General features: G+C 53.1%; 7 protein-coding genes across 7 annotated transcripts; 5 read left to right on the top strand and 2 right to left on the bottom strand.

The window, feature by feature from the left end:
• Positions 1 to 727: 727 nt before the first annotated feature.
• BO72DRAFT_504261 (uncharacterized protein) lies at positions 728 to 2,141 on the top strand (the record flags this gene model as incomplete). The annotated part of the gene is made up of 6 exons (XM_040949142.1): positions 728 to 925; positions 991 to 1,027; positions 1,091 to 1,161; positions 1,224 to 1,603; positions 1,662 to 1,723; positions 1,789 to 2,141. The coding sequence occupies 6 exons, from the start codon at positions 728 to 730 to the stop codon at positions 2,139 to 2,141; spliced, it is 1,101 nt and encodes a 366-aa protein (XP_040804025.1).
• A 2,025-nt stretch (positions 2,142 to 4,166) lies between these two features.
• Positions 4,167 to 5,631, top strand: BO72DRAFT_475733 (SDR family oxidoreductase; the record flags this gene model as incomplete). Its single annotated transcript, XM_040947343.1, has 4 exons — positions 4,167 to 4,470; positions 4,569 to 4,696; positions 4,758 to 4,940; positions 5,053 to 5,631. 4 exons carry the CDS (start codon positions 4,167 to 4,169, stop codon positions 5,629 to 5,631), a joined length of 1,194 nt encoding a protein of 397 aa, XP_040804024.1.
• A 1,012-nt stretch (positions 5,632 to 6,643) lies between these two features.
• On the bottom strand, positions 6,644 to 8,840 carry BO72DRAFT_26530 (cytochrome P450). The gene is made up of 5 exons (XM_040940157.1): positions 8,349 to 8,840; positions 8,084 to 8,271; positions 7,906 to 8,030; positions 6,936 to 7,812; positions 6,644 to 6,870 (listed from the first exon to the last, which is right to left on the bottom strand). Exons 1-5 carry the CDS (start codon positions 8,575 to 8,577, stop codon positions 6,748 to 6,750), a joined length of 1,542 nt encoding a protein of 513 aa, XP_040804023.1. The 5' UTR covers positions 8,578 to 8,840; the 3' UTR covers positions 6,644 to 6,747.
• Positions 8,841 to 11,176: 2,336 nt separating this feature from the next.
• On the top strand, positions 11,177 to 12,706 carry BO72DRAFT_26484 (putative integral membrane protein Pth11-like). The gene is made up of 6 exons (XM_040940153.1): positions 11,177 to 11,416; positions 11,473 to 11,492; positions 11,540 to 11,576; positions 11,631 to 11,698; positions 11,758 to 12,128; positions 12,190 to 12,706. Exons 1-6 carry the CDS (start codon positions 11,290 to 11,292, stop codon positions 12,665 to 12,667), a joined length of 1,101 nt encoding a protein of 366 aa, XP_040804022.1. The 5' UTR covers positions 11,177 to 11,289; the 3' UTR covers positions 12,668 to 12,706.
• A 3,072-nt stretch (positions 12,707 to 15,778) lies between these two features.
• BO72DRAFT_484257 (uncharacterized protein) lies at positions 15,779 to 16,420 on the top strand (the record flags this gene model as incomplete). Its single annotated transcript, XM_040947846.1, has 1 exon — positions 15,779 to 16,420. The coding sequence occupies one exon, from the start codon at positions 15,779 to 15,781 to the stop codon at positions 16,418 to 16,420; it is 642 nt and encodes a 213-aa protein (XP_040804021.1).
• An 885-nt stretch (positions 16,421 to 17,305) lies between these two features.
• BO72DRAFT_456705 (P-loop containing nucleoside triphosphate hydrolase protein) lies at positions 17,306 to 17,923 on the top strand (the record flags this gene model as incomplete). The annotated part of the gene is made up of 2 exons (XM_040946289.1): positions 17,306 to 17,565; positions 17,650 to 17,923. 2 exons carry the CDS (start codon positions 17,306 to 17,308, stop codon positions 17,921 to 17,923), a joined length of 534 nt encoding a protein of 177 aa, XP_040804020.1.
• Positions 17,924 to 22,303: 4,380 nt separating this feature from the next.
• BO72DRAFT_26432 (5'-methylthioadenosine/S-adenosylhomocysteine nucleosidase family protein) lies at positions 22,304 to 23,562 on the bottom strand. Its single transcript, XM_040940149.1, has one exon. The coding sequence runs from the start codon at positions 23,480 to 23,482 to the stop codon at positions 22,466 to 22,468; it is 1,017 nt and encodes a 338-aa protein (XP_040804019.1). The 5' UTR covers positions 23,483 to 23,562; the 3' UTR covers positions 22,304 to 22,465.
• Between the last annotated feature and the right edge of the window lie 641 nt (positions 23,563 to 24,203).

Genomic DNA, 24,203 nt, shown 5'->3' with positions numbered 1-24,203 from the left:
TGTGAGTAGAAGATACGCACCTGGGTGGTGTGTGGGTGGGGAATCAGGATAAGAGAGGGGGCAATAGTCATGACAAGAGAGGGGAAGCAGACGGCCGCTTAGGGTTCGTTCATCTTGACAACAAGTCGGCGACGGTCCTTGCGCGATATTGGGAAGGGCCCGCAGTAGTTCAGGTGGAGCCGGAGTCGGCGAATGACTTAACCCAACATCAGCCAATCCAGTCGCCCCACGATCGATCTAGAGTGCTCTGTTTTGGATTTGTTGCATGCCATGGAGGGGAAATGAGCAAATCAAAAATTCAGCAAGAAAAAGACAGAAGAAGTGAATTTCATCAACTGTTCTGCAGCTCGGAACGGCAATTTACAGAGATTCCACGTGTGGCTTGCTCGTTTGCAGAACCGACGGAGGCGAGGAACTGACTAGTAGGCAAGTACCGACTCGAGGTTTTCCCACACCATTGAATGAATTCTTTTGTCATCGTGACTGGGCCGAAGGAAGGGCTGCCTTCGCCGAGATTGCGGTATAGTCCCGGAGAATAAGGGTAGTGGCAAAAGACCCTCCTTGTAATTCCGTCCACCCCTGGGCATAATAATTAAGATAGAAAGGCCAAGAAGGACGTCCTTTTACTGCCTTGTTGCTACTACTACTGCGTGCTTCATGTAGGCCCTTAGTTTCGATCTTTTTGCGTCTGCTTCTGCTCGTTTCTTGCCCAGCACGGCCGGTTGTCATGGACGATTTGATCTTCAGGGAGCAGTCTTCGTCCGATTCATCGGTCAACCTCAATGCCTCAGCAGTCCCGTCGATCATCGTCTGCAACACGGTGCTCATCGTGATTGCGAGCATTGGGGTGCTGGTGCGTGTATTCGTGCGGACCCAATATCTTTCCGGACTTGGGGCAGATGACTATCTGTGTATAGTGAGCTGGGTAGGTCTCCCGTCTATGATACGAGGGATCGGTGCTCTAGACTAATCCAGCGGTTCGTTATCTAGGTGTTTACACTTGCGCTATGCATCCTGTGTATATTGAGTGCGTTATTCTCTATTCTGCCTCCACACCATCTAGAAGAGGGTACTGATACTCGGAATGTAGTGACCAACTATGGCTTTGGAAAACACATCGAGACAATCCACGACAATGAAACCCTGGAGATGTTCCTCAAGGTCTGCAGATACTGGTCCCTGATACATGCGTAGCATGCACTAACGTGATCATCGAATTCCAGCTGGACTTCGCCACCATGATCGCCTACCTCATCGCCTTGGGCACCGTCAAATGCTCCTTCTGTATCCTGTACCTCCAGATCTTTCCGGGCAAAACCTTCCGCATTATCTGCTGGTGCCTGACAGCCCTGCTCGTGGCCGAAACAACCGAAGAGTGTCTGGTGGTGGTGTTCCAATGCACGCCCATCCATAAAGCCTGGGATTCGCAGGGCGTGGTCAAGGGGGAATGTCTCTCTCTGACGGCATTCTACTACATCTCGTTTGGAATCCGTCTGGCGACCGACCTGGCTATTTTCGCCCTCCCGATTCCCAAACTGGTGCGGCTGAATATGACCCGCGGTAAACGCGCGGGGTTGGTGTTCATGTTTGGGCTGGGAGTTCTGTACGAGACCCCTGTTCCCCGCCGCGCTCTCAAAGAAGCCTGCTAATCAAAGCTGCAGGGTCTCCGTGACGAGTATCATCCGGGCGACTTATATCAGTAATTTCTCGCTGGACCACACGTGTAAGTGTGCCCCTCCCCCTGGGCCATCCACTTTTGATTGACACGCATCTAATGTACGAGGGTAGGGACGCTGGTGAACCCACTCAACTGGTCCAGTGTGGAGGTGGCGGTGGCCATCTTCATCGCGTGCATTCCTAGTTTCAAGAGTCTCATCTCCTTCCGATTCCCCGCCCTGCAGCGTCTGCTCGGTCTCTCCAGCAAGGGCGACTCGACGGGTCGATCGCGCATGTACGGCACCTCGGGCCGCCGCACCACGCATGGACGGTCGCTGGCGCATCAGAGCATCAAGCTGGATACAGTGACGGGCCAGAGTCGGGCAGACATCGAGGCCAGCTTGAATGGGTCGGAAGAGCGCATCTTCCCGGTGCACGCGGGCATCCAGATCACGACGCATGTCAGCGTCAACCAGAGTGACTGAGCCTCACTCCCCTACTTACCCACCTACACTAAAACATAATTTTCTTTTGTTCCCACCGTGTCTATATGAGAACTTTGCTCTTACGACCATAATGCCACGCCTGTCTTGCTGCTATGCCACGGAAGAGCGGCAGATCCTTTACCCAACTGGGCTCTGGATCGGAAACATACGAGTAGCATCGGAAGGGGGTTGAAGGCCGTCCGGGCTCTTTACCTGTTCTGATTGTCTCCATGCTCCAATCTAATTAGCTTCCTTGGTTGGTGGGTTTGGTGCATCGTAGGGTTGAGTAGAGTGGGTGGATGGGTAAGCTAATCTAAGCTTATGCCAAGAGACGGCTGTATTTGGGACAAGAAGGAATGGCCCGTCTTTTGTTCAGATTCAGTCTCTAATAGGTGGAAAGGATGAAAATATGAGCTAAGATATTTGATCCTGCCGACCAAGCCCCTGATGTGGCCGGGTGTCTTACTAGGACGCGCAAGCCATCGTTGGACGGCCGGGGGTGGCCAGCACACTGTCCGGTCTCTCTGCGTGTTGATAACCTCGCATGAGGATGTCCGACATGATTGGGCGTTCCAACCGTACTGCATATTCTTGCATTCTTGGGTTTTCTTGTCGCCTGCTTCATCAATGACCAGAAAAAAAAAATCCATCCGACACTAAGACTGCAGTGCAGCGCTAGTTCCAGGCGGAGGAAATAATGTCGGCGACTATAAAATGTGTGGCCATGGATAGGGTCGACGGCCCGCCGGGTGGAAATTAGCCCAAGGGCGGCGGCTCCACTCGCTCCATCCCACCAACCCATCAGATTCTTTTTCACCCGCTCCATAATTGCAGGAGGGGACCATCGATGGTTTGATGCAAGTTGGGAGTCTGTCCCTTCAGCTCTTTTGTTTTGCGGATGAAGCACTTCTTACCTCGGATACCCTCCGCGTTGGTGATTTACCGGCACACGCCAAGTTTATTGGTTCTGCTGCGATCCATACTGTAATTTCTTTGCTGTATGTTTCAGACACCTAGCACGTTATTGTCCTGGGCTGGCTTGGCCAGGGTTACATTCGTGACTGGCGACACACAACATTGCAATCTGGCGGCTGTCGTTCGGTGTTTTTCTCTAGCCCGACCGGCCAGGGTTTTATCCTCAGATACGCCGCGCTATCACTATAGCCTGTACACCCCTGTCTAGAAAGACAATAAGATGCTTATTGCCTATAGACTAAGAAAAAGACTCATTTATTTGGACTGACTATCCCAACTGTCGGAATTGTGTGAAGAATCTACCCCGAGTCCTTAAGCCCAGCCGAGAAATCTTATCTTGCGCCACTAAAGGAGGAATGACACCCGGAACCCTAAACGCCTAAAGTCAACAACGCAACTTCGACGACCACTCTTCGGCGGGTTAGACGAAAGACGGAAAAGAATTAGAAAATTTTTGAGTATGTCCACAGTGGCACTACCACATCGGACCCGAACTTTCGACCGATCGCCTTATCCACCCAACGCAGCCAGGTCGTTCTTTTCGGGGGATTTCTGGACTCATCCGCGGTAATGGCCGCCCGTCCGCTGGGCTCCACTGCAAATTGCCTGACGCCAGTGGCCAGTGGCCGGTGGACGGTGGACGGTGGCGGATGGCCGAGCGGTGGTGGTTTTGTGTGGTCACTACTCCGTAAGGTGGGTGACTCTCTCGTTCGCAGGCTAAACTACTGCGTCGAAAGTCGATAGTCTCAGTGAAGCACGGCAACTTGCATCCATCTAGCATTCGTTATCTGACTCGGACGAGCAGCGGAAGGAGAATGGGTCGGAATTAGCCGGCCGAAATGTTCGAATATCCTGCAGACTTATGTCCATCGTTCCTTGCATAGTGACGGAATAGCCAGCGTGGCAGACCCCTGAATGCCATGCGTGGCATGCATGAGCCGACTCCATAATGTAAGGACCACAGCAGTCCCCGTCGCAGAGGCGACTAGACTTCCTCTTCCCAAAAGTTTCCTCTCACTCAACCACACTAAACACACGTAGCCCATCATCATGCAGGAACAGCACCAAGACACCAATCAGGGCCACCACGCGGTCGTCTTCGGGTGCTCTGGCATCAACGGCTGGGCGCTGGTCAACCAGCTGCTCTCCGACTACCCAGCGCCCGGGACGTTCAGCAGGGTGACCGCCGTTGCGAACCGTGCGTTCAGTCCGGCAGAGGCCCAATGGCCCTCCGATGATCGATTGCAGATTGTCTCGGGCGTGGACCTGCTAGCCGGCGACGATCAGGCGCTGGCCGCCACGTTGCGCGAGAAGATCCCTGCGGTTGAGACGATCAGCCATGTGTATTATGCGGGTGTGTATATCCCTTCCTCAGCTACCCCGGCGGTGCTCTTAACTGTTGATCGGAATATCGCATCATCATCCACTGACATAGACTCTGTCCATCGCCAGCCTACCGCGCCAGCGACAACGCCGCCGAAGAATGCCGCCTGAACAAGGAGATGCTGCGCGCGGCCGTGCAGACGTTGGAGACGCTCTCTCCTAAGCTGTCGTTCGTGACGCTGATCACCGGTACAAAGGTACGGCACACCACCGCTCTCAGCCCTCATTCAGCAGCATCACCGTGTCTAATCCGAGCAGGCATACGGCGTCTACCTCCTGGACAAATTCCCCTTCCGCGGACAGACCCCGCTGAGCGAGGACCTGCCCCGCGTGCCGGCCGAATACGCCAAGGACCTGTTCTACTACCACGAAGTCGACCTCCTGCAGGAGCTCAGCGCGGGCAAACAATGGTCGTGGTGTGAAGTGCGCCCGGACGTGATTGTACGTGTCCCTTGTCAGCCCCCGTGCACTCTCCACACCCCTCTCTCCCTCGCATCTCCCACAACTTCCCCCCTCCCCAAATCCCACGAAATAACACCCCGGGAAAAAATAGGTAGGAGTCGCCCCCTTCGGCAACGCAAACTGCATGGCCCAAACCATGGGGATCTACCTGAGCCTATACCGACACATCCACGGCGCTGCGGCCAAGATCCCCTTCCCCGGCAACGACACCACCTGGTCGCTGACCTCGACCGACTCCAACCAAGATATCATTGCCCGCTTCTGCCTGCACGCCTCCCTGCAGCCCCGCGACAACATCCACGGCAAGGCGTTCAACATCGCCGACAGCGCGCGGCCCGTCGCCTGGTCGGAGCGCTGGCCGGCGCTGGCGCGGTACTTCGGGCTGGAGGGGGTGGGGCCCGACCCCGCGGCGCTGCACCCGACGCAGTTCATGGAGAAGCATTGGGGTACAGTGCAGGCGCTGTGTCGTGAGAAGGGGCTCAAGGAGGAGGTGATTGATCGGAGTATGCATAATACCGGGGCGCGGATGGGGAGTCTGAGGTTGATGGATTTCGATCGCGAGTTTGATCTGACGCGGGCGAGGGGGATTGGGTTCGTGGAGGAGTTGGGGGTGGAGGAGTCGTGGCATCGCGCGTTTGAGAGGGTTGGGGCGATGGGGTTGTTGTTTTGAGGTGCTTCTCTGGGTTGTATACAAGGGGTGGCGGGGTGTGATTCGCTCCGAGAATGAGGATTTTGTGGGCTGAGCAGGTTTGATTTCGAGAAATGGTTACGGAGGTTATGTCTATATGATGATGGTCATATTCATGGGTTTTGAATTTTCCTGTCACGTTCCCAGATAGTGGTGGTGTAGAATATTTTCAGGTTCGGGTGTGAATCACACCTGGTAGAGTATGCTGGTCATATCTAGATCCCGCAAACACAATTTCATAATCTCCCGTCGAAATATTCCTTGACCACTTCCTGTGAATGCATATAGGCCGCATAATGCCTGAAACTGTTCGGTGGTATCTTGTGTACTGTATGTAACTCTTGGAAATATGCTAAAATCAGTCCCTTTTATGTCGAGTATGAGATCCAGTTTATGCCTTGTATCATTGTGATGCTAGTAGCATGATGTTTTGTCACTCACCATGCTGCTCCTGTATGGGGTAATGCCCGCCTTTTGCGGTTAAATATATCTTGCATAATTCAAGCGCAAACAATAGCATCTGAAACTCCTAACTTCCAGATCATAGAGCATAAGAAGCGCTTCGTGGTGTAAATAGCATAGATTCTTGATACTAAATGCAACCATGGGGCAGATTTGTGGGACTTGAAGTGCATTGCTCGCGCTGGTAACGTCATCTGACTGGATCTGTAATAGTAGTCTTGACAGAACGAACACATCACTTGCGAGTTTGGGGATATGATTCTAACAGAAGATACTGATCCAGTAGGTTCGACACGCACTACTCGAAGAGAAATCTCCGAACTTGGCTGTCGGTTGACTGTTGCCTTCACCAGGAACATAACATAGGTTACCCGGCAGGGGTCCCTAGATCTCACCTTCCAAGAACGAGTTGTGGTTCTCATGTCTAAAGCTCCATTCAAGCGGTGATGCTGAAGACAGTCAAGTCCAGTAAAAGTGATACGAGTGCTATTATACTCGCAGGTGGCCTCAATGTTCTCAGGCTCTGCTCTTTCAAGATTGTGCAATAAAAAGTGTGTAGGTCATACACCTCATCATATTGTCCCAAGCGTCATCACTCTACACATCTAATAAAGTGCGTCTCCCTCTCTAAGCACTTCACGCCTTTTCCCGCCTCTCAATCGTCAACCACATATCCTCCCAATGGCCCACCCCTCCCTGAATCACAAACTTGGCCGACGGCTTGTCCTTGACGACATGGGGGGTATAATACCGGAAGAACTAGACCCAACAACCAACAGTCAGTTGGTGATCACCAACTAAGCCAAGAAAAGAGGGAAACATACCTGCAAAGGCCCCTTAAACAACTCCATCATCGCGATATCCCGTCCCAAACACACGCGGGCCCCATACCCAAAGGTAAAGATATACTTATTCAACACCTTCGCCTTCTCCGCATCCAACCACCGCTCCGGCCTAAACACCTCCGCATCCTCCCCAAACACCTTCTGATCGCGGTGCATGATCCACGGATTCCCCGAGATCTCCGTCCCAGCCGGCACAAACTTCCCGTACAGCTCGATCCCAGGCTCCGCCACGTAGCGCGGAAAGATATTCGGCGCGGGGGGATTCAACCGGATCGTCTCGCGGACGCAGGCCACGTAGTAGGGGAGGTGGTCGAGGATATCGGCATATTGCGGGGTTTGGCCGTCCGCAAACACGCCCCGGGCGACCGCGGCGTCGATCTCGGTCATCATGCGCGCGTACACGGCCTTGTGGGTGAGGAGGTTGTGCACCAGCGCCTGGAAGACGGTGCCCGTTGTGTCGGCCCCCGCCAGCAGCACGAGCAGCACTTCCGCTTTGATGTACTCCATGTCCAGCGGTTGGTTGTCCTCCGTGCGCGCCTCAAGGAAGGTCTGCAGCAGGTCGACCCGTCCGATGTCCTTGTTCTCCGCCAGGTCGCGTAGGCGCTGGTCGATGAGTGTGTCGCGGAAGCGCATGAGCACGCCCACCCCCGACGGGTCGGAGGGGGTCGCCACGAGGTACTTTTTCAGGAAGGTTGTTTTCACCCAGCTAGTGAAGGGGTGCAGGCGCGCGAGAAGACCGAAGGCCGGTAGCCCGTCGTGGAAGCCTTGGATTAGGCCGCCGACGTCGTGGGCTTGGGAGACGAAACCGAAGGGGGCGCCGAAGCCGACTTCGCTGATGATGTCGTAGGCCATGTAGCTGTTCAATTCGAGTTAGTGAGAGGCTAGACAGGTGGGGAGTGTGTTTAGGTGGAAGAGAGAACGGTATAGGGCAGGGTTGAGGGCAACGTACACGGCCCACCAGGCAAAGTCAAAGACTGTCCCCGTGCTGGCGAACTTCTCGTCCAGCTTGTCCAGCCACTCTTGCAAGCGGAGGTCGATCAACGGCTCCATCTTCTTCACGTTGCTGAAGCTATACTGGAGCGGGCGTCAGTCGGGATTCCGCGCGGGAAAGCGGCAGGGAAGCGTACCGGGCCGGCAATGTGCTTGCGGAACGAGGAGTGCGTCTTGTGCGAGCGCATGTTGAACAGCGACTCGGTCTCCCCGAAGGAGCCCGTGATGTAGTGGCCGGTCTTGTCAGCCTGACGGTGGTAGATGTCCGGCAGCTTTGTCGGGTCGCTGACCAGCAGCAGTGTCGGGGTGATGCGGACAACGGGGCCTGAGGGGGACGGATGTCAGCTTTAGATGTGCTGCCTTGGGTAACTTTTCTCTCGATCGACGGGGTCGAAGTGGTACCATATTTCTTCGTCAACTCAGAGCAGGTCTGCAGCTCCGTTTCACGCAGGTTGTGCCATGCGATCCAAAGGCGAGTGACGCTGCCCCAGAAGGGCCCGGGGAACTTGGCGAGCGGATGGAAGAAGCGGTAGTAGATGATCTGGTAGACGAACTGCAGCACGACATAGGCAAGCAGACCCCCGGCCACCCGGGCCAGGGTAAGCTGCGACAAAACGTTCTCCAGACCCATGGCTGTCGGTTGAATGAGGCATGCGAGTCGCAGGTGCTGGAGAGGCAGGCTCTTAAGAATGCGACCGTTGCCTGACCTCACACCGACCAAGCACTATCCTTTGTCCCTCCTGCTGATCGGTCGTCCAGTAAGGGGCCTCAACTAGAGATGATCCGGTGTGGGTAAGAGGGCAAATCATTGTCGTCGTGCATAAACAATTTGCATCTCATTGGCACGAGCTGGCGCAGTGGACAACGTGCAGTCCGGCCCCCGTGCCGACCACCGACAAAGGCCTCCAAGCGTCCCCTCAGCCGAGCCACGGAGATTGTCAAGCCTGTTTCGGGGAGGACCTAGAATCAAATGGGCAGGCCATCCGGGCTGGAGCACCGTTGGTGCGGGGAGTGGGAGGAGGAGGGGTTGAACAGCTCGAGATGGTGGGTGTCAATGGGCCCTGACAGGCTGACAGGCTGCCAGGCGCACCGCAGCTCATATACGAAGCTTAGGGTTCAACGGCGCCCCGTGCCCCAATCCATGCCTGCTACACCACAATGATCCAGGGCAGAGAACGACTTCACATCTTATTCAGCACCTTATATGTAAGTCTAACGGTCAACGGTCTGTGTTTGTTGGTATTGTCCAAGAACCACTTGACAGCTGTCAAAAGAATCAAAGTTGGCTCGAAGAACAGGCATCTTCCCTGTCGAGTTGGAGTGGGTGGAAAACATGGCATGCTGGTTGGAAAGTCATAACCGGCTCCATAACCGACCCGCGGAGGAGGACGGTCTTTTCCCCTTTAATTATTCGAGCGAGACAATAGGGTTATAAGTGATGCCCCTCCGTGTGGGAGGTGACCTATCGCATCGAGCGCTTCAAATTGGGATCCACCGCGCAAAAGTCGCTTCGCGGCCACCAAAGCCCGCTAAAAGACACTAAACGCCGCTAATGCGCGCGCCGTCATCCGATCGGCATTCCTTCGCTCGTCATTTGCACTGAACCACTGATTGAGTGACTCCAGTGAGTGCCAGATTGGCGCTTTGCGTACTTTTGACAGCTTGCCTCGCGAATAGTGTCTGTGTCGGTTGCCTCGCAAGGAGGAAAGAGCGTCCGGTTGGCCGATTGCCACGGATGATATTCGAGGGGGTTAGTTGTTACCAATCTGCTATCCCCACCCAGAAAACGGCCTCTCACCCTCCAGATTTCAAGGCTTCAGGCTTCAAACTCAAAGCCTGACAGAAGATGGAGAATTGGGGACGATAATGCCAATGGGTCGGTCGAATCCACCCGAAAGAGGGGTGGCAGATGGCGATTCCCGCACCAGCCAGCCTCTGCCGTTCTGCCGTCTTCGGGGGGCATTTATGATTTCTCACGAACTGCTCCATAACTTACCAGGAAAAGTTGTTGGAGAAAAACAACTCGTGTCTTCCTTCTCGACAGCCTCACACGTGAAATCGTGTCAGCACTCAATCACCCCCTTAATATACTAGTTATGTGAGATGATCACAAATCGGAGAGGCTTCTGAGCCGATGTTTTCTCGACAGGACAGGCATGAGTCGACGACTACGCGCAAGAATCGACCAGGGCTGAATCCTGGCCGCTTGGTAAAGTCTTGAGTCCTCCCACCATCATCGACTCGCAGTCTCCATTTCGAGCCTTCCTTGCGTGGGTGGGTCTGGGACTCTGGATAATCGCGATGCCAGAGCGCCACCGCCGGTTCCCCCGCCAATCTGCTGTTGGTGGCTGCCATGCCCTAAGCCAGTTGCAGAGAATGCGTCGGATTGTCCCCTTTCAAGTCAGACGCCGGTCGTTTAAGACAATCACCGGCGTCGGAATATAGTTCCTACCAAACTCTGCTGCCTTATGACTCTTTTTCCAATAGTCGAGGAGACTACGGAGTAGATTGCCTGGCATGGAAGGGTGAATGGTTTGCTTGCGAAGAATAATGGCATCGTGCCTGTGCAAAAAGAAACAGCTGGGACATCTCTAACGATGTACAGCACCCTCCAGCAGGATAGAACGGATAGAACGCCTGGCCCGCAAGGGGTCTCGGTCAACTGTCAATGCCACAGCAGTCCACAGTGGCATCGCGATCGGCGGGCTTCATTTCTCCCCCGTCCGGAACGATGACCCGCGCCGCCGCCGATCCGGCCAGAACTGCTATTCTTGTCACGCATTGGCCCAAATTATGTCAAAGAAGCCCTTCTGCGAGCTATCCATGATCCGCTGGACGCAGGCGCTGTGTCAGATGCAATTCTCACCTTTGGTCGACACATACGCGGACCAAAGCTGTAGCCTGCTAGTCCCTATCGAGCGAATGCGCTCGTACTCAGGGACCCTCCCAATCGGCAGTCTTTCCACCTCCTTTCCAGAACTGTCAACCCAAAGTTTGGGGAAAGCCTCGAAAGGGATTTTCTTCGCTCCTGATTCCCTGTTTGGGGAAACGCCACTGGTCATCAATCGACTCGAGCTGTACCGGTATGCCAAGGGTGTGCAATCCGTCCCAATGTGAGGATTAGGGGAAAAAAGAAAAGGGCGAGCTAGGGTTATCCCAGCAAAGCGACTCGTAACCTGCAAGATCAACAAACCGAACCTAATCGTCAATTTCAGGTCGGTGCGCGCCCCGAATGTCGCTTCCAGCTACATAAAGAAAGGCACGTCACTCGGCCAGAGCCAATTTTGGATCGGAGGATTCTTTCTTTCCTTTTCACTCGCTGCTTTGATATTGCTTTCCGGACATGGCCAAGACGCAGGGCCCCGTCGTGGCGGGCGTGGCCATCGCCTTTGCCGTGCTGACATTCATCGTTCTTTCTTTGCGCTTGTTTGCCCGGCTTTATGTGTTGAAGAGCATGGGCCTGGATGACTGTGAGTCTCTACCTGAGAGGGGATCGGAGAATTTTGGCTGACTGATACCTTCTCAGACTTGATTGTGGTTGCTTGTGTAAGATAGCCCGCAATGATTGATGTGAGTGTCGCTGACGGCTTTAGCTTCTTTCATGGGCCTTCACGGCTGTGACAATCGTTGGTTTGTACTGGACTGTACTTCAGGTTGGAGTTTGATGATACTAATTATTACCAGCCGTTAAACATGGGATGGGCAAACATATGGATGATGTCGACGCGCACGGTCTCATCACCTACGCCTTTGTACGCTTTCTTCACCCTCAGCCCTCGACATCCCAACTAATAATGCAATTACTTCACAGGTTGTTTGGCTCAGTTCGATGTTCTACCTCGCCTGTCTCGGCTTCATCAAGACCTCGGTCTGCTATTTCTACACTCGACTAGGCGATAAAACCTTGACCCGGCTATCGCTGGGGATGATGTGCGTGGTGGGATGTCAAGCGACGGCTTTCGTCTTGACAGCAGCTTTCCAATGCAATCCGATCCCCAAGGCGTGGAATAGCACCATCCCCGGCCACTGCGTCACCATCAACGTCTTCTACCTCTGCAACGCGGCCCTCAACATCCTCACCGACCTGTTGACCTACACCCTTCCCGTCCGGGTGATCCTCCACCTTCACATGCCCTACAAACAAAAACTGGCCCTGGGATGCATTCTCTGCCTGGGTCTTTTGTACGTTACCACAAAGATCCATCACCAGCAAGACGCAATCCGCTAACTCTCCCATCTACAGCGCCTGCGTCTCCTCCATCATCCGCATCACCTACATCCCCACCATGCTCTCCTCCGCCGACTCCACCTACGCCATTAGCGGCGCGATGTACTGGTCCGCCATCGAGATCAACGTCGGCATCCTCGCGGCCTCCATCCCCTCCTTCAAGGCGATTGCCTCGCGCTTCCTGCCGCGCTGGATCGGGGAATATTCTTCGAACAAGGGCTACGGCGGCTGGTCAAGCAGCAACAACAACGCCGCCAAGCGGTACGGGTCGGGCTTCTCTAAGCCACGGGCGCCGGAGTTCGGGATGAGTGTGCTGCAAAGCCACTGTGGCGAGACGGAGACCATCGCCGGCACCCAGATCGAGCGAAACGGCAGCGAGGACCGAATCGTCATCCCGGCGGGCAAGATCATGGCCCAGACGGAGATCGAGACCAATGTCGAGGTCAGTCCGGTGTATCTGCGGTCGTCGCCTTCATTTGATCTGCCGCGGTGATGTGGGTTTGGACCACAGCTGCCGTCTCTTATTTCCTTTGTGAATGATGTATATTCTACCATCTAGATGCATATAAACTAGACTCCTTTCGTTTTCCACTGTATGATCAGAGATCCTCGGTAACTCATCGAACAGCATACCCATATTTTGGACTTGCAATCCCATCGAGGTATTAGCACACCCTCATACCCCCCATTTTGTTTTTTGCTCCCTCGCCACAACAAAGCAACGATACAAATCACATGCAGCACCATGCAACGTTGAGGGGTAGAATCTGATATATCCGCTCCTCGGGATTCGCCCGATAAGACAGATCCAGATCCTCCCGCCCAGGCCCCACAACATACGATGCGCTCGGATATTGGGCGTAACAGAGTTCGTGATACATCACATTGACTACGGTGCTCTCCGCGCGGGCCGCTCTCACCTACATTCTAGTTGCCGGATCATCAATGGAGGCATGACGTGCATCTACGGTAATCATCTGCATTTTGGATGATCTAGGGAGGTCGATCGGTGGGGATGGAGATAAATTGGCTGTGATCGACTTAGCTTAACTGCTGTCGGTTTGCCTGTGGTCTGAACGCTGACCGGAAATGGGTTGTTTCGAAGGTTTTACTCGGCGATAACAGACTGAAACCACCCTCAACCTTGTCGGATCTTGTCAAACGATGTGGCGCATGGTCCCCCCTCCCATTTGTCGGCAGTCATCCCCGGATTCCCCGGGGTTAATGACCATAACTGCCTGATAGATCCAGACAACAGACTCATTATTTTCGACGGGGCATACAGGCTATCTTCTTCCCCCCTCAAGACACACGCTTAGGGCATACCCCGAACTTTCCCTATATATCCTTTGCACAGCAGTCCCCATTTGTCCTCAGCGCTGCCTCGAACGTTTCGCCGCTTCACAGTCTATGCGCGTCTCTACATGTGAACAGACAGTGGAGATACTGTATTCTTTGATCTGATCAAGCTCACACTTCACCCTGCTGATTCTCACCATACTCGCGTGTCATTTGGAATTGGAGACCAGTAGGCCACGGCGCTGTCTGTTACGCTTAACAAATGTCAGATGAGATATGTCTAGATACAACATGCTTTCCATGTATATGCACTCAAAATGAGTGTTGATAAATAAATCACATCGACTGCCAGCTAACCCAATGGTCACCTCCGGAGTCACCGCACTGCCGCCCTACGTAGGCAGGCAACGGTCACAGCCATTTCAACCAACAGATCCAACAGGTCTCATCTACTCTTCCTCACCCGTGAAATATCCCGAGTCTCTTCTCCCCCTGTCTAGAAGCCGATTCTCAGCACCAGCCTGCCTCTCGTAGTGGCTCCTCAGACGTGGGGACGCACTAGCCCACGTCGCCGCGCATTGCATGTATAGCTCGTCTGAAATGCATAAGCACGAGCCCAGAACAAGGAGCCACGATGATTGACCCTATGTTGAGAATCAGTCTCTATTCCTGACCACTTACTGAATTCGGCCTCCGATATGTGACGACCCCCTTCGGCCTCCAACCTGCTGTTCAGGAATTTCCCGAATCCATCTCGAGGAAGCGCCGTCCTTGAGGATCCTTGCGTCCAGTCAGCAGTGACACAATGCCAGGGGGGTTCGACGTTATATTGAACTTACTCTCTTTCAGGCCTTTCTTGTTTCGAAGGTGTCCCATTGCGGGGGGCAATATTATGACGGCGACGACGACGACGACGATGATGCTGGCTTGAGATGGATACGTCCTTGCCTGGAATTATGCTTAGGGAAGAGGAGGTCGGGACGACGCCAGTATCATATCGCTCCTGAGAACTGGGCCTGGCGACATTCGGCAACTTAGTAGCCGTAGCTTATCTTATGAATTATCGTCATCAGACAAGGTGGCAGAAGAGATGTGAGTAGATAACCGCCGATCCCCGAGTGTGACCGCATTCAGAGCCCCCACACCCGGAGCCATGTGGTCCCCGCATGTCAGAGAAATCTTGCACCCGGGAAATATGCGGGCTATTTAAGATAACGGGAAGTCCACCTGGCCGTGGGTAGCAAGCCATTACTGAACATTGAGTAGCATTGAATCTAGTTATCAATTATCTATCGAAGCGAGGAATGTTGGGGCCAAGGCCCTCGAGATATATTTCCCCTGGCGACACGTTCATCGAGGAGAGCAGTAGGAGCGTGTCGGCCTCGGGTATGGCCGATGACGAGCAGAAGCCAAGCGCCTCTTGGGCTCTTCTCTTTGCTTACGTCGACGGCGTGATGAATTCGATGTATACGGCCACGATGGGAGAAGACGCAGCAGGTATCCTAGACAGTGACAGTTTTCGACATCGACTGGAAGAGACCGCGGTTGTCCCGCAAGAGACTTTCGACTGCATTCGCCATTCCGCTGCGAACGGGGATGGAGAACCGTCAGACAGCACCGAGGCAGTTGGGATAGATACATACTAGCTGCACCGTATGCAAAGATGGAGAAAATGAATACCGGCTGAAAAGGAATCAGAATCGAAGACAGGGTTCGCATTGAAGGATAGACCTGGTGTTGTACAACACGATTTCTTCCTTTATCAACCTGTTTCAAGAGGTTGTTGATGGTTTGCTGCATGTCACCCTGAGTTTCTTAACCTAATTCCATGCGTTCAACTGTTGCTCAGCCTGCTGAATCCGTGGTACACAATCACCCGATCGTTGTAACCCAGCAGGGGTCAGATGCCAGACTTGCTTGCTTCGGTAAATGTAAGCTCTTTCCCGACAGTCTGCGCAACTGGGAAACCACTCTTGGTCGCACACGATATGTAAGGAAGGGACAGCAGGTTTCAGAGCAGGTAAAGATGAGCCTCAGAGTCGTGTACAGAACGCGGAAGGCTGAGGCTGGAGAGCATCAACTGGAGAAGGAAAATAGTAAACAGCACGCATTCACTGTCCCGTTCCTAGCACGATGACACGGTATACGAAACCAAAATCAGCTCCTAGATTACAACCCCACATTCATTCAGCCTCCAAACACGATCAGAGTAACACCCCAACAGCATCTATCGTGTCTTTCTCAGACCAAAACACCATATCATCAACATGCTTCACGAGCCCCCAGGCCAGTTCCCTCTTCACCCATGGAACAACGCATCGAAGACACCGAATGCGCCATCCAGATCCTCTACGAAGGCGAACCCAGATGCATCTGCTGCAGGAACTGGGTCGAGACAGCCCCCGCCCATCTCCGTCCCGTACCTGAAGCAGACTCCGAAGGCATCATCAACCGAACGGCCCTCGTCGTGCGCATGAGCAAGAACCACAATGACGACGCAGTGGTCCGACCGCTCACGCTGCACTCGATCGTCGTCCAGAGCCGCGCCTTACAGCAAACGCTCACCGAGGTCTTCGCCGGCTACCAAGGCATAACCACGGCCGCAATGCAGCAGCAGCAGCACCAGCCGAAACTCGTCTTCCGGGCCCCGCTCCACGCCTTCATCTACCGCTGGGACGCATTCACCGCGATTCTCGAGCGCCAGCGGCACGACGACCCCGTCGCCGCCGGTTTCGCACACTTGCTGTACGAGATACTGGACTCCGCGCCGAGATGTACAGCCTCCTGGCCCAGCACGTCATTGCCTACCCGCTGCTGTGGGCGCTCTTCGACCCCGGTGACCCGTGACAACGAGTACGAAGAAACGTTTTGTCGAGTGGACAGCCCGGACTACTACGGCCCAAAAGAGCAGGCCTACTTCCAGATAGCCGCGCGCTCGGTCGACTAGAACGGCACTCGCTTCAGGTACCGCCATCGGAAGTTCCGCCTGGATCGGTTCTCCGGCACGCGCGAGATTCGAGGGCTGCCTGTGTATTCGGTGGTCTTTCATCCAACCTAGGAGGAGGCGGAGAGCAAGGCGATTGCGCGCAGGAGACGGTTTCGTGAGCTCGCGGGGCGGCACTACATGGCTTACTCTGGGGTAATTCAGTACGGGAACGCGAGTAGCCAGTTTCAGAGATATGTAGGTTGTTGGTGTCTGTCCTAGGGAGTGCGGCTTGACTAGCTAATCTGGTTCTCGTCGTCTGGATTAGATGGACGGGCGTATCGTCGTCGACGCGGACGGGTATCTGCACGCCAATCCCACCAAGGGTGTTTCCCTCGAGCCTCTGGATGCGGGGTTGACGGCGCCCAGGATTGCGGTGGCCGATGACAAGCATGTAGAGAGACCCCTCAATCCGTCTACCTTTCAAACACTTGCACCCCAAGGGTGCTGCATCACACCCGAGTGTTATGACGGTCCCAGGGGCTTCTCTGCAAGACTAGGTCATGTTGCAGGTCCGGAAGCTGGTGAGTCACCTTCAACCCTCACCACGGATATAGGTCGGGGTACACTGATTTCATTGACTTGCTCAGAAGATCAAAACAAAGACCTGACTAAGGCGGACCTTCACATCTGTGAACCCCGCGTGCTCGGCTACTCCCTCCAGCACAAAGTCTGGGCTACCTTCAACGTCACCGACATCACTCCCATCGTGTGGAATGACACCGCGTTCTCGACGTTGATGCTTCCACACACACCTACAAAGATCTTGTCCTCTCCTTCGTTGAGGGTCAAGCGGCGCACAGGGACGTCTTGGACGACGTCATCGAGGGCAAAGGGCAAGGGATCATCATGCTCCTGGTCGGTAACCCGGGGACAGGGAAGACCCCCACCGCCGAGGCCATTGCTGATCAAGTGCGCAAGCCTCTGTATGCTCTGAGCGCGGGCGAGCTAGGCCAGCAGGCGGAGGGTGTCGAGCGCCGGCTGAGCACAGTGCTGGAGCTCACGGAGAGATGGGATGCGGTGCTGCTGTTCGATGAGTGTGATGTGTTTCTGCAGGAGTGGTCGGGGAACCAGATGCAGCATAACGAGGTGGTGGCTGTTTTTCTTCGGTGAGTTTTGCTTCTACATTTCCCGTACTAGACCTCGAGCTCTCGGGTCGGGGGACATACCGACGGAGTATAATTGTCGTCTAGCTGCTTGGAATACTACCGCGGGATCATGATCATGACCTCCAACCGCGCGGACGCGATCGATGGAGCCTTTCAGAGTCGGATTCATCTCACCCTACACTATCCCGACCTGGATGGGGCTGCGAGGGAGCAGATTTGGCGACGGTGTCTGACTCGGTCCAAGTGCCAGCATGCGTTGACCGATGAGGAGGTCCGGCGTCTGGCGCTGGTTACGATCAACGGACGGCAGACCAAGAACACCGTCAGGGTGGCGGCGCTGCTTGCGTCGCATATCTAGACTCGCTTGCATGTCACCGGTTGTACTAACCGCTATTTGCTTTAAGCGTAATGTCTGCAGCGTCAAGCATCGGCACCACACAGACGAAGTAGCTGAACGACACTGTCATGACCCTTTGATGAAGCTATTGTAGCAGGATTGTGACCGCGATCGTTCGCCAGCGTAACGTCCGCGCCTCTTTCAAGGAGTAAGAGTACCACATCCACATGTCCCATAGAAGAGGCGACATACAGTGGTGTACGCCCGTCGTTACTTCTCACATTGATTTCTGCTCCCTGATCGAGAAGCAGTTGAACTCCCTCAATGTTTCCCTTGAATGAAACCAGGGTCAATGGTGTCCAGCCGTCGTTGTTTTTGAGTTCAAAGTCGGCTGACGATTGGAGTAAGAGCTGACCAATTTGGGTATGGCCAAATTCAAATGCAATGTATAACGGACTGCATCCGTTCGAACCGGTAGTATTGATGTCTGCGCCTCGTGCAAGAAGAAGGCGGACTACATCAATATGCCCACTTGAAGAGGCAGCGAACAGTGGTGTATCCCCATGATCACTTCTCACATTTATGTAGGCTCCCTGCGTGAGAAGTAGCCGAACTCCCTCAAGGTCGCCTTTGAATGAAGTTAGGGTCAATGGGGACCAACCATTGTTGTCTTTGAGCTCAATGTCAGCCGCCGATTGAATCAAAAGCTCAGCAGTTTGAGTGTAGCCAGCTTCAAATGCGATATATAATGGACTACGTCCATTACTGCTGGCGATATTTAAATCGGCACCTCTGTCGACAAATAGATGAACCATGTTGATGTCTCCTCGGGCAGAAGCGACATACAAAGCTGTGTATCCGTCCTTATCCCTAGCATTGATCTGTGCTCCGCGTGTAAGAAGAAAACTGGCAACTTCCAGGTGGCTATTCTGTGAGGCAAGGTGAAGCGGCGGCGGTGCAATGTCGACCATAGATCTACAAACTGCCCCACTGTCGATCAAGAGTCTAACAGTCTCCAAGTGACCATTCTGACATGCGAAATAAAGTGGGCTCCACCCATCACAGTTCATACTATTGCAGTCAGCACCGTTTTCAATCAGGAGTCTAACAATCTCCGAGTGACCACTCCAAGATGCATAATCAAGTGGTCTACCCCCTTGATTACTTGCATTATTGCAGTCAGCACCATTTTCAATCAGAACTCTAACAATTTCCAAGTAACCATTCCGAGATGCACAATGCAGTGGTGCGCGCCCGTTACAACTCGCAGTGTTGCATCCAGCGCCGTTTTTAGTCAAGATCCTGACAGCATCAAGAAAGCCTTTGTGTATCGCAATGTCAAGTGGTGTATGTCCACCTTTCATTGCAGAATCACAATTTGCACCGTTTTCAATCAGAAGTCTGACAATATCAAGGAAGCCTTCTTGTATTGCAACATGAAGTGGCGTTGCCTCATTTGTATCTGAAGGATCGCAATTTGCGCCGTTTTCAATCAGAAGTCTGACAATATCAAAAAAGCCTTTTTGTGTTGCAAGACGAAGTGGCGTTGCCCCATTTGTATCTGCAGGATCGCAATTCGCGCCGTTTTCAATCAGCAGTTTGACAATATCAACAAAGCCTTGATGTACTGCAATATAAAGTGGTGTTATCCCATTTGTAGCTGCAGGGTCGCAATTCGCGCCGTTTGCAATCAGCAGTTTGATAATATCAACACAGCCATCCTGGGTTGCTAGATGAAGTGGGGTACATCCAATCTCATCTGCAGAATCAAAATTTGCACCATTTGCGATAAGCAGCTTAGCGGAGTCAAGTTGACCTTTGCTGCACGCTAAATGTAGTGGTGTTTGTCCGCCACGCATTTTTTGGTCGGGGTCAGCACCGCTCTGAATAAAGAGCTTGACAACATCAGTACGCCCGAGCCCTGCAGCTAGGTGCATCGGCGAGCAGTCCATATTTGGCCCAACACCGACCTGCGCGTTTTGTTTCACTAAGATTTCTATAATCTCAAATTTACTCTCCGGAGTTGCCAGGAGCAGAGGAGTCGTGCCATCGTTCGCTGCTATATTGGTATCTGCGCCTCTCTCAACAAGGAGCTGAACCACTCCGACATGGCCGCCGAATGACGCGATGGCCACTGGTGTTGACCCGTCTAGACTGTTGAATGTAATGTCTGAATACGTGGTCGGATGACGGAGTCGATCAAAAAGTGAGATCATCTGCAAACGCGATTGTATGGAAGCGGCATGAATTGCATTCCCGTAGATGCTATTCATTACCAAGGCCTTTCCATTCTCATCCACAAATACCTCAATCATCTTCCCCCAATGTTTGAAAGAACGGGATCGGACTGTGCTAGTTTGAGGTCTGCTAGCTTTTATACCTTGAGCAATCAGTTGCTGCACAAGATCCTTGTTATCAGCAAAAGGGGCTTTTGTGACTGTATTCACATTAATGCGACCTCGGGCATTGACATTTGCACCGTGATCAATAAGAAGCCGCACGATCTCCTCATGCCCTTCAGCTGCCGAGGCATAAAGTGCGTCGCTGTAGAGACCTCCTTGCGAATAGATCTCAGCGCCTCGAGTCAGCAGCAGCAGTACTATATCCTTGTGACCTCTGATTGAAGCGGCCTGTAGTGGGTTGCCATAAAGTCCACCTTGTACGTTAACATCAGCACCATGGTCCAGTAGCAGCCGCACTACGTGTGTTTCACCGACTGATGAAGCTGCCTGGAGTGCGTTACCATAAGCGCCGCCATCAGCATTGGCCTCAGCGCCATTGTTCAACAGCGCAAGGACTGTGTGTTGAAGACCGGCTAATGATGCGTAGTACAAGGGAGGTGCCGTCCTCTTATCTGCCCACCACAGCGGTCCATCCCATGGCTGATCCAGATCGAAGAGCTTAACCCATACTGTGTATGCTTGGCTCTGATGGAGAAAAAAGTTTAGAATGCTTTTCTCCACGTCGGGTCTTGTCTCGCTATGTCTTGCATGGCCGGTCCAAGATTCTGCCGAGTACTTGGCTAAAGGGAGCTCTTCCTTTATTGTCGTGAGCGATTTTCCTTCGTCCACTTGGGATAGATAGGCAAGGCAGACTCTAGTCATATCACCCTTGGCAGTGGCTCGTCGCATGCATCCTTGGAAAGACTCTGATCCACCTAGGCGACAAGGAGAATCGACAGTAATGGTCATCAGTGAGAGAGCTCCATCAACTCCGTCGGATTCTAGATATTGCTGAACGGTAAAATGCGCCAGCTGAAGCTCTTCAATTATACTCTCGCCTTTTTGTCTTGTTACGAGAGAGACAAGACTTGAACAAATCCTCATGATCTCTCGAGCCTCCGGCATGCGGAATGTGGGATCAAAATGGGGATCTTCATCCGGCTCCACCACTATTATATCGACAACTTCATATACTGTCAGAGGCCGATCCGAGTAAGTAAGAAACTGCAAGATCCGGATTGCCTCCTTGCGATAGTTCTCCGGAATCTGAATCAGGATTCGCGCATAAGTCTCTTGCAAAGTGGCAGGAAGTGTCCGCAAGGATTGTCGAAGCTTTCGAAGATCTAGGCAGTGTTTCAGACTGTCAATCTGACACACGACCCATCTAAACCTGAAGTTTTCAGGGGAACATGTCAATGATATTATACTTTCCAGGAGCCCCACAGCAGAAGATGATCTTACATTCCATCGGCCTTTAGCATCAACTCCGCCTCAATTTCGTTCAATACCTCTGGTCGCCGATGCCACCTGTCAAATCCGCGATCACTCCGCAGTGTCTCGTGTAAGTAGGTGCGGATATCTTGATTGATACTGTGACTTTGTATGAGGATAATGCTTGTACAGTCGAGCCAGTGTCCAAGTCCGGATTCAATTTCTTCTTCTTTCCTACTGGTCGCGAGAAGATGGAGTCCTTCGTGGTCGGAAAGAGACAATGTTTCTAGCCACTTGAGTAGATCTCCTCGCATAGAGCACTCATCCAAGGCATCTAGTACGATTTGAAGTCTTCCTGCATGTTTTGACATTTCCAGGAAAGTCGAGAGAAGGGCTGTTTCTGTTGGTTGCCGATCGCCCTTCTCGCAGAAACAGAAGAGCTTCTCCAACTCCGCGCGAGAGTCGACACAGCTTGAGTACAGCTGTGCAACCAACGAGCGAACCATCTTATTGGGTGACTGCTTCTCGATTTCTTTGAAATCAAAGTAAAAGAAGAGGACTACATCTGGAGGCTGAAGTTGTTGCATTAGATCGTCGACTATGGCTGCGCTAAGAACCGTCTTCCCACAGCCGGGGATCCCATGTAGCCAGAGGTGTTGGCGCTTTCCACTTTTCCACTCCCGATATCTTTCGCTTTCGAGGAGCCAGGAGCAAGTTCCTTGCTGTCGACACTTGAGTGCGTCGGTAAGGTTGGTGGATACATCAGGGGGCAAGAGCCACGTCTTGAGCTTCGCGTGGTGGCTGTCCGATTGAAGGCTTTTGATTCCCGACTTTGTCTCGCTGGCGATAGTGTGTATCTCCTGGATATTCTGGCGGACTTGGTAGTAGTCAGTAGATGTTGGCTCGTACTCTAGGTGAACCCACCTGACCTAAGAATATCCAGAGCTCGCGGTGTTTCCTGAAGCCCTCTAATTGGCACATAGCCTAGGAGGTCTTTTGCATAAGCCGCTGCTGTAGCAGAAGCATAGCGTTGCCATCGATCGTTCTTATGCGAATCAGCATAATCACAGATTCCCCGTATCACGAGACACGGAAAATGATTCATCAGGCCGGCTGCTTCCATTTCAAAACACATGCATTCCTCACCGACTTCCTGGACGATCTCGTCACGAATAAGAGCGTTCTTCACCACGGTATTCCCGGAGGCAATGATGCCGTAATGAACTTCTGGATCGGTAGTATCCCGCTGAATGCGTTCTATCACCTCCTCATCTTTGCAGTTGGCGCAATTTGCCGCGCCTGTATGATCAAAGGAGGCTTTAAAGAGCCGGTCATTCTCAAAGCCTTGGTGAGAGTACCCGCTCACGCCCTTCTTTAGCTTTGGCGTGCCGTCGAGGAATTCCGCTATCCTTGACTCCCCGAGTTCGTATTCGGCCTGTATCGCTGCCAATGCATGCAGCAGGACCGGTGGTGGTGCGCTGAGGAATCCTCTCCGCTCCCACTCCTTGTTGAGCTTCGCCTTCCCCAGGTCATACTGCACCACGCCGCCGGTTGTCCCTTGTGGCTGACTGACCACAATGTCTCCGAGCCTTATATCCCTTCCCTCCTCTGGCCGCGCGATACCGCCACCGATGCCCACCAGCAAGGCGACTCGAATCTGTGGCAAGGAGGCGAGTAGGTTCGATGCCGTTGTCGCGGCGGGAGTGGTCCCAATTTGGCCTGCAGGAAGCGAGGCGATGACAAGGTAATGTTCGCCAATCCTGCCCCAAGTGTACGCGTTCGTGTCACTTGGGTGCTGGACGAAACCACGGGGCTTATCATGACGTTCGTCAAGCATTGCAGTCGATGCGGCTCGCTCGATGGGCAAGGCGGTAATCCAGCCGATGTTGTACAGGTCCGGGCTCTCAAGAGCCCTTGGTGTAGCCATGATAGATATTGATAATGTCACAGGTCTTCGAAAAATACACGAATGACTTCCTAAGACTGGTAACGAGGTGCATACACTGTTCGCCCATTGGATGTAGCGGGTATCCTCCCCTTTTTTAAGCTGAGTTCCAGACAAAGGCTGACGCAGCCTGGCGCCTTGCCAAGACTACTATCACCTTGTCAGTTCACACACACACATGCAGCACATGCAGCTGGCGCAGCTGAGCTGCAGCCTCGCCTACCAAGCCCCAAAGCCTTGGTGGCTGTGTTTCTGTACCTCTGAGCCTCGATAGTCTTCGTCTCACTACGGGTGGAAACATCATTAGGATACAAACTCACTCGCATATGTGAATAGTTTCTGTTCAAGTGACACTATTATCATCGAGCATCAAACCCTCTGGCTGTTATACACACCTGCACACGCGTGTAACTCTCTTCTTACATGAATATACATGGATGACTTCTTCTATTCAATTCAATACAATTTAATTCAATCAACCCAGGGAGCCCTGCGAGGGGGCTCGAATCGCCTAATGCGGCAAGCTATGGTGCTTCATCAAGATGCTAATAACTTAACTGGTTCGCCGTATACAACTAGATACCCTCAGTAATCAAGAATCAACGCATGAATCAGCGCATAAATTAGTATATCAAGCAACGCAACGTGTATCCTCCGCAAGCATATGAAATGAAGGCTTCTCGCGACCGTTCGTGGTCTTTGT

This window comes from Aspergillus fijiensis (genome assembly GCF_003184825.1).
Source record: "Aspergillus fijiensis CBS 313.89 unplaced genomic scaffold BO72scaffold_11, whole genome shotgun sequence".
In the NCBI taxonomy this organism is placed as follows: Eukaryota; Fungi; Ascomycota; class Eurotiomycetes; order Eurotiales; family Aspergillaceae; genus Aspergillus; species Aspergillus fijiensis.
Note: the sequence above shows the minus strand (reverse complement) of the source record. Positions and strands in the feature narration are given on the sequence as shown.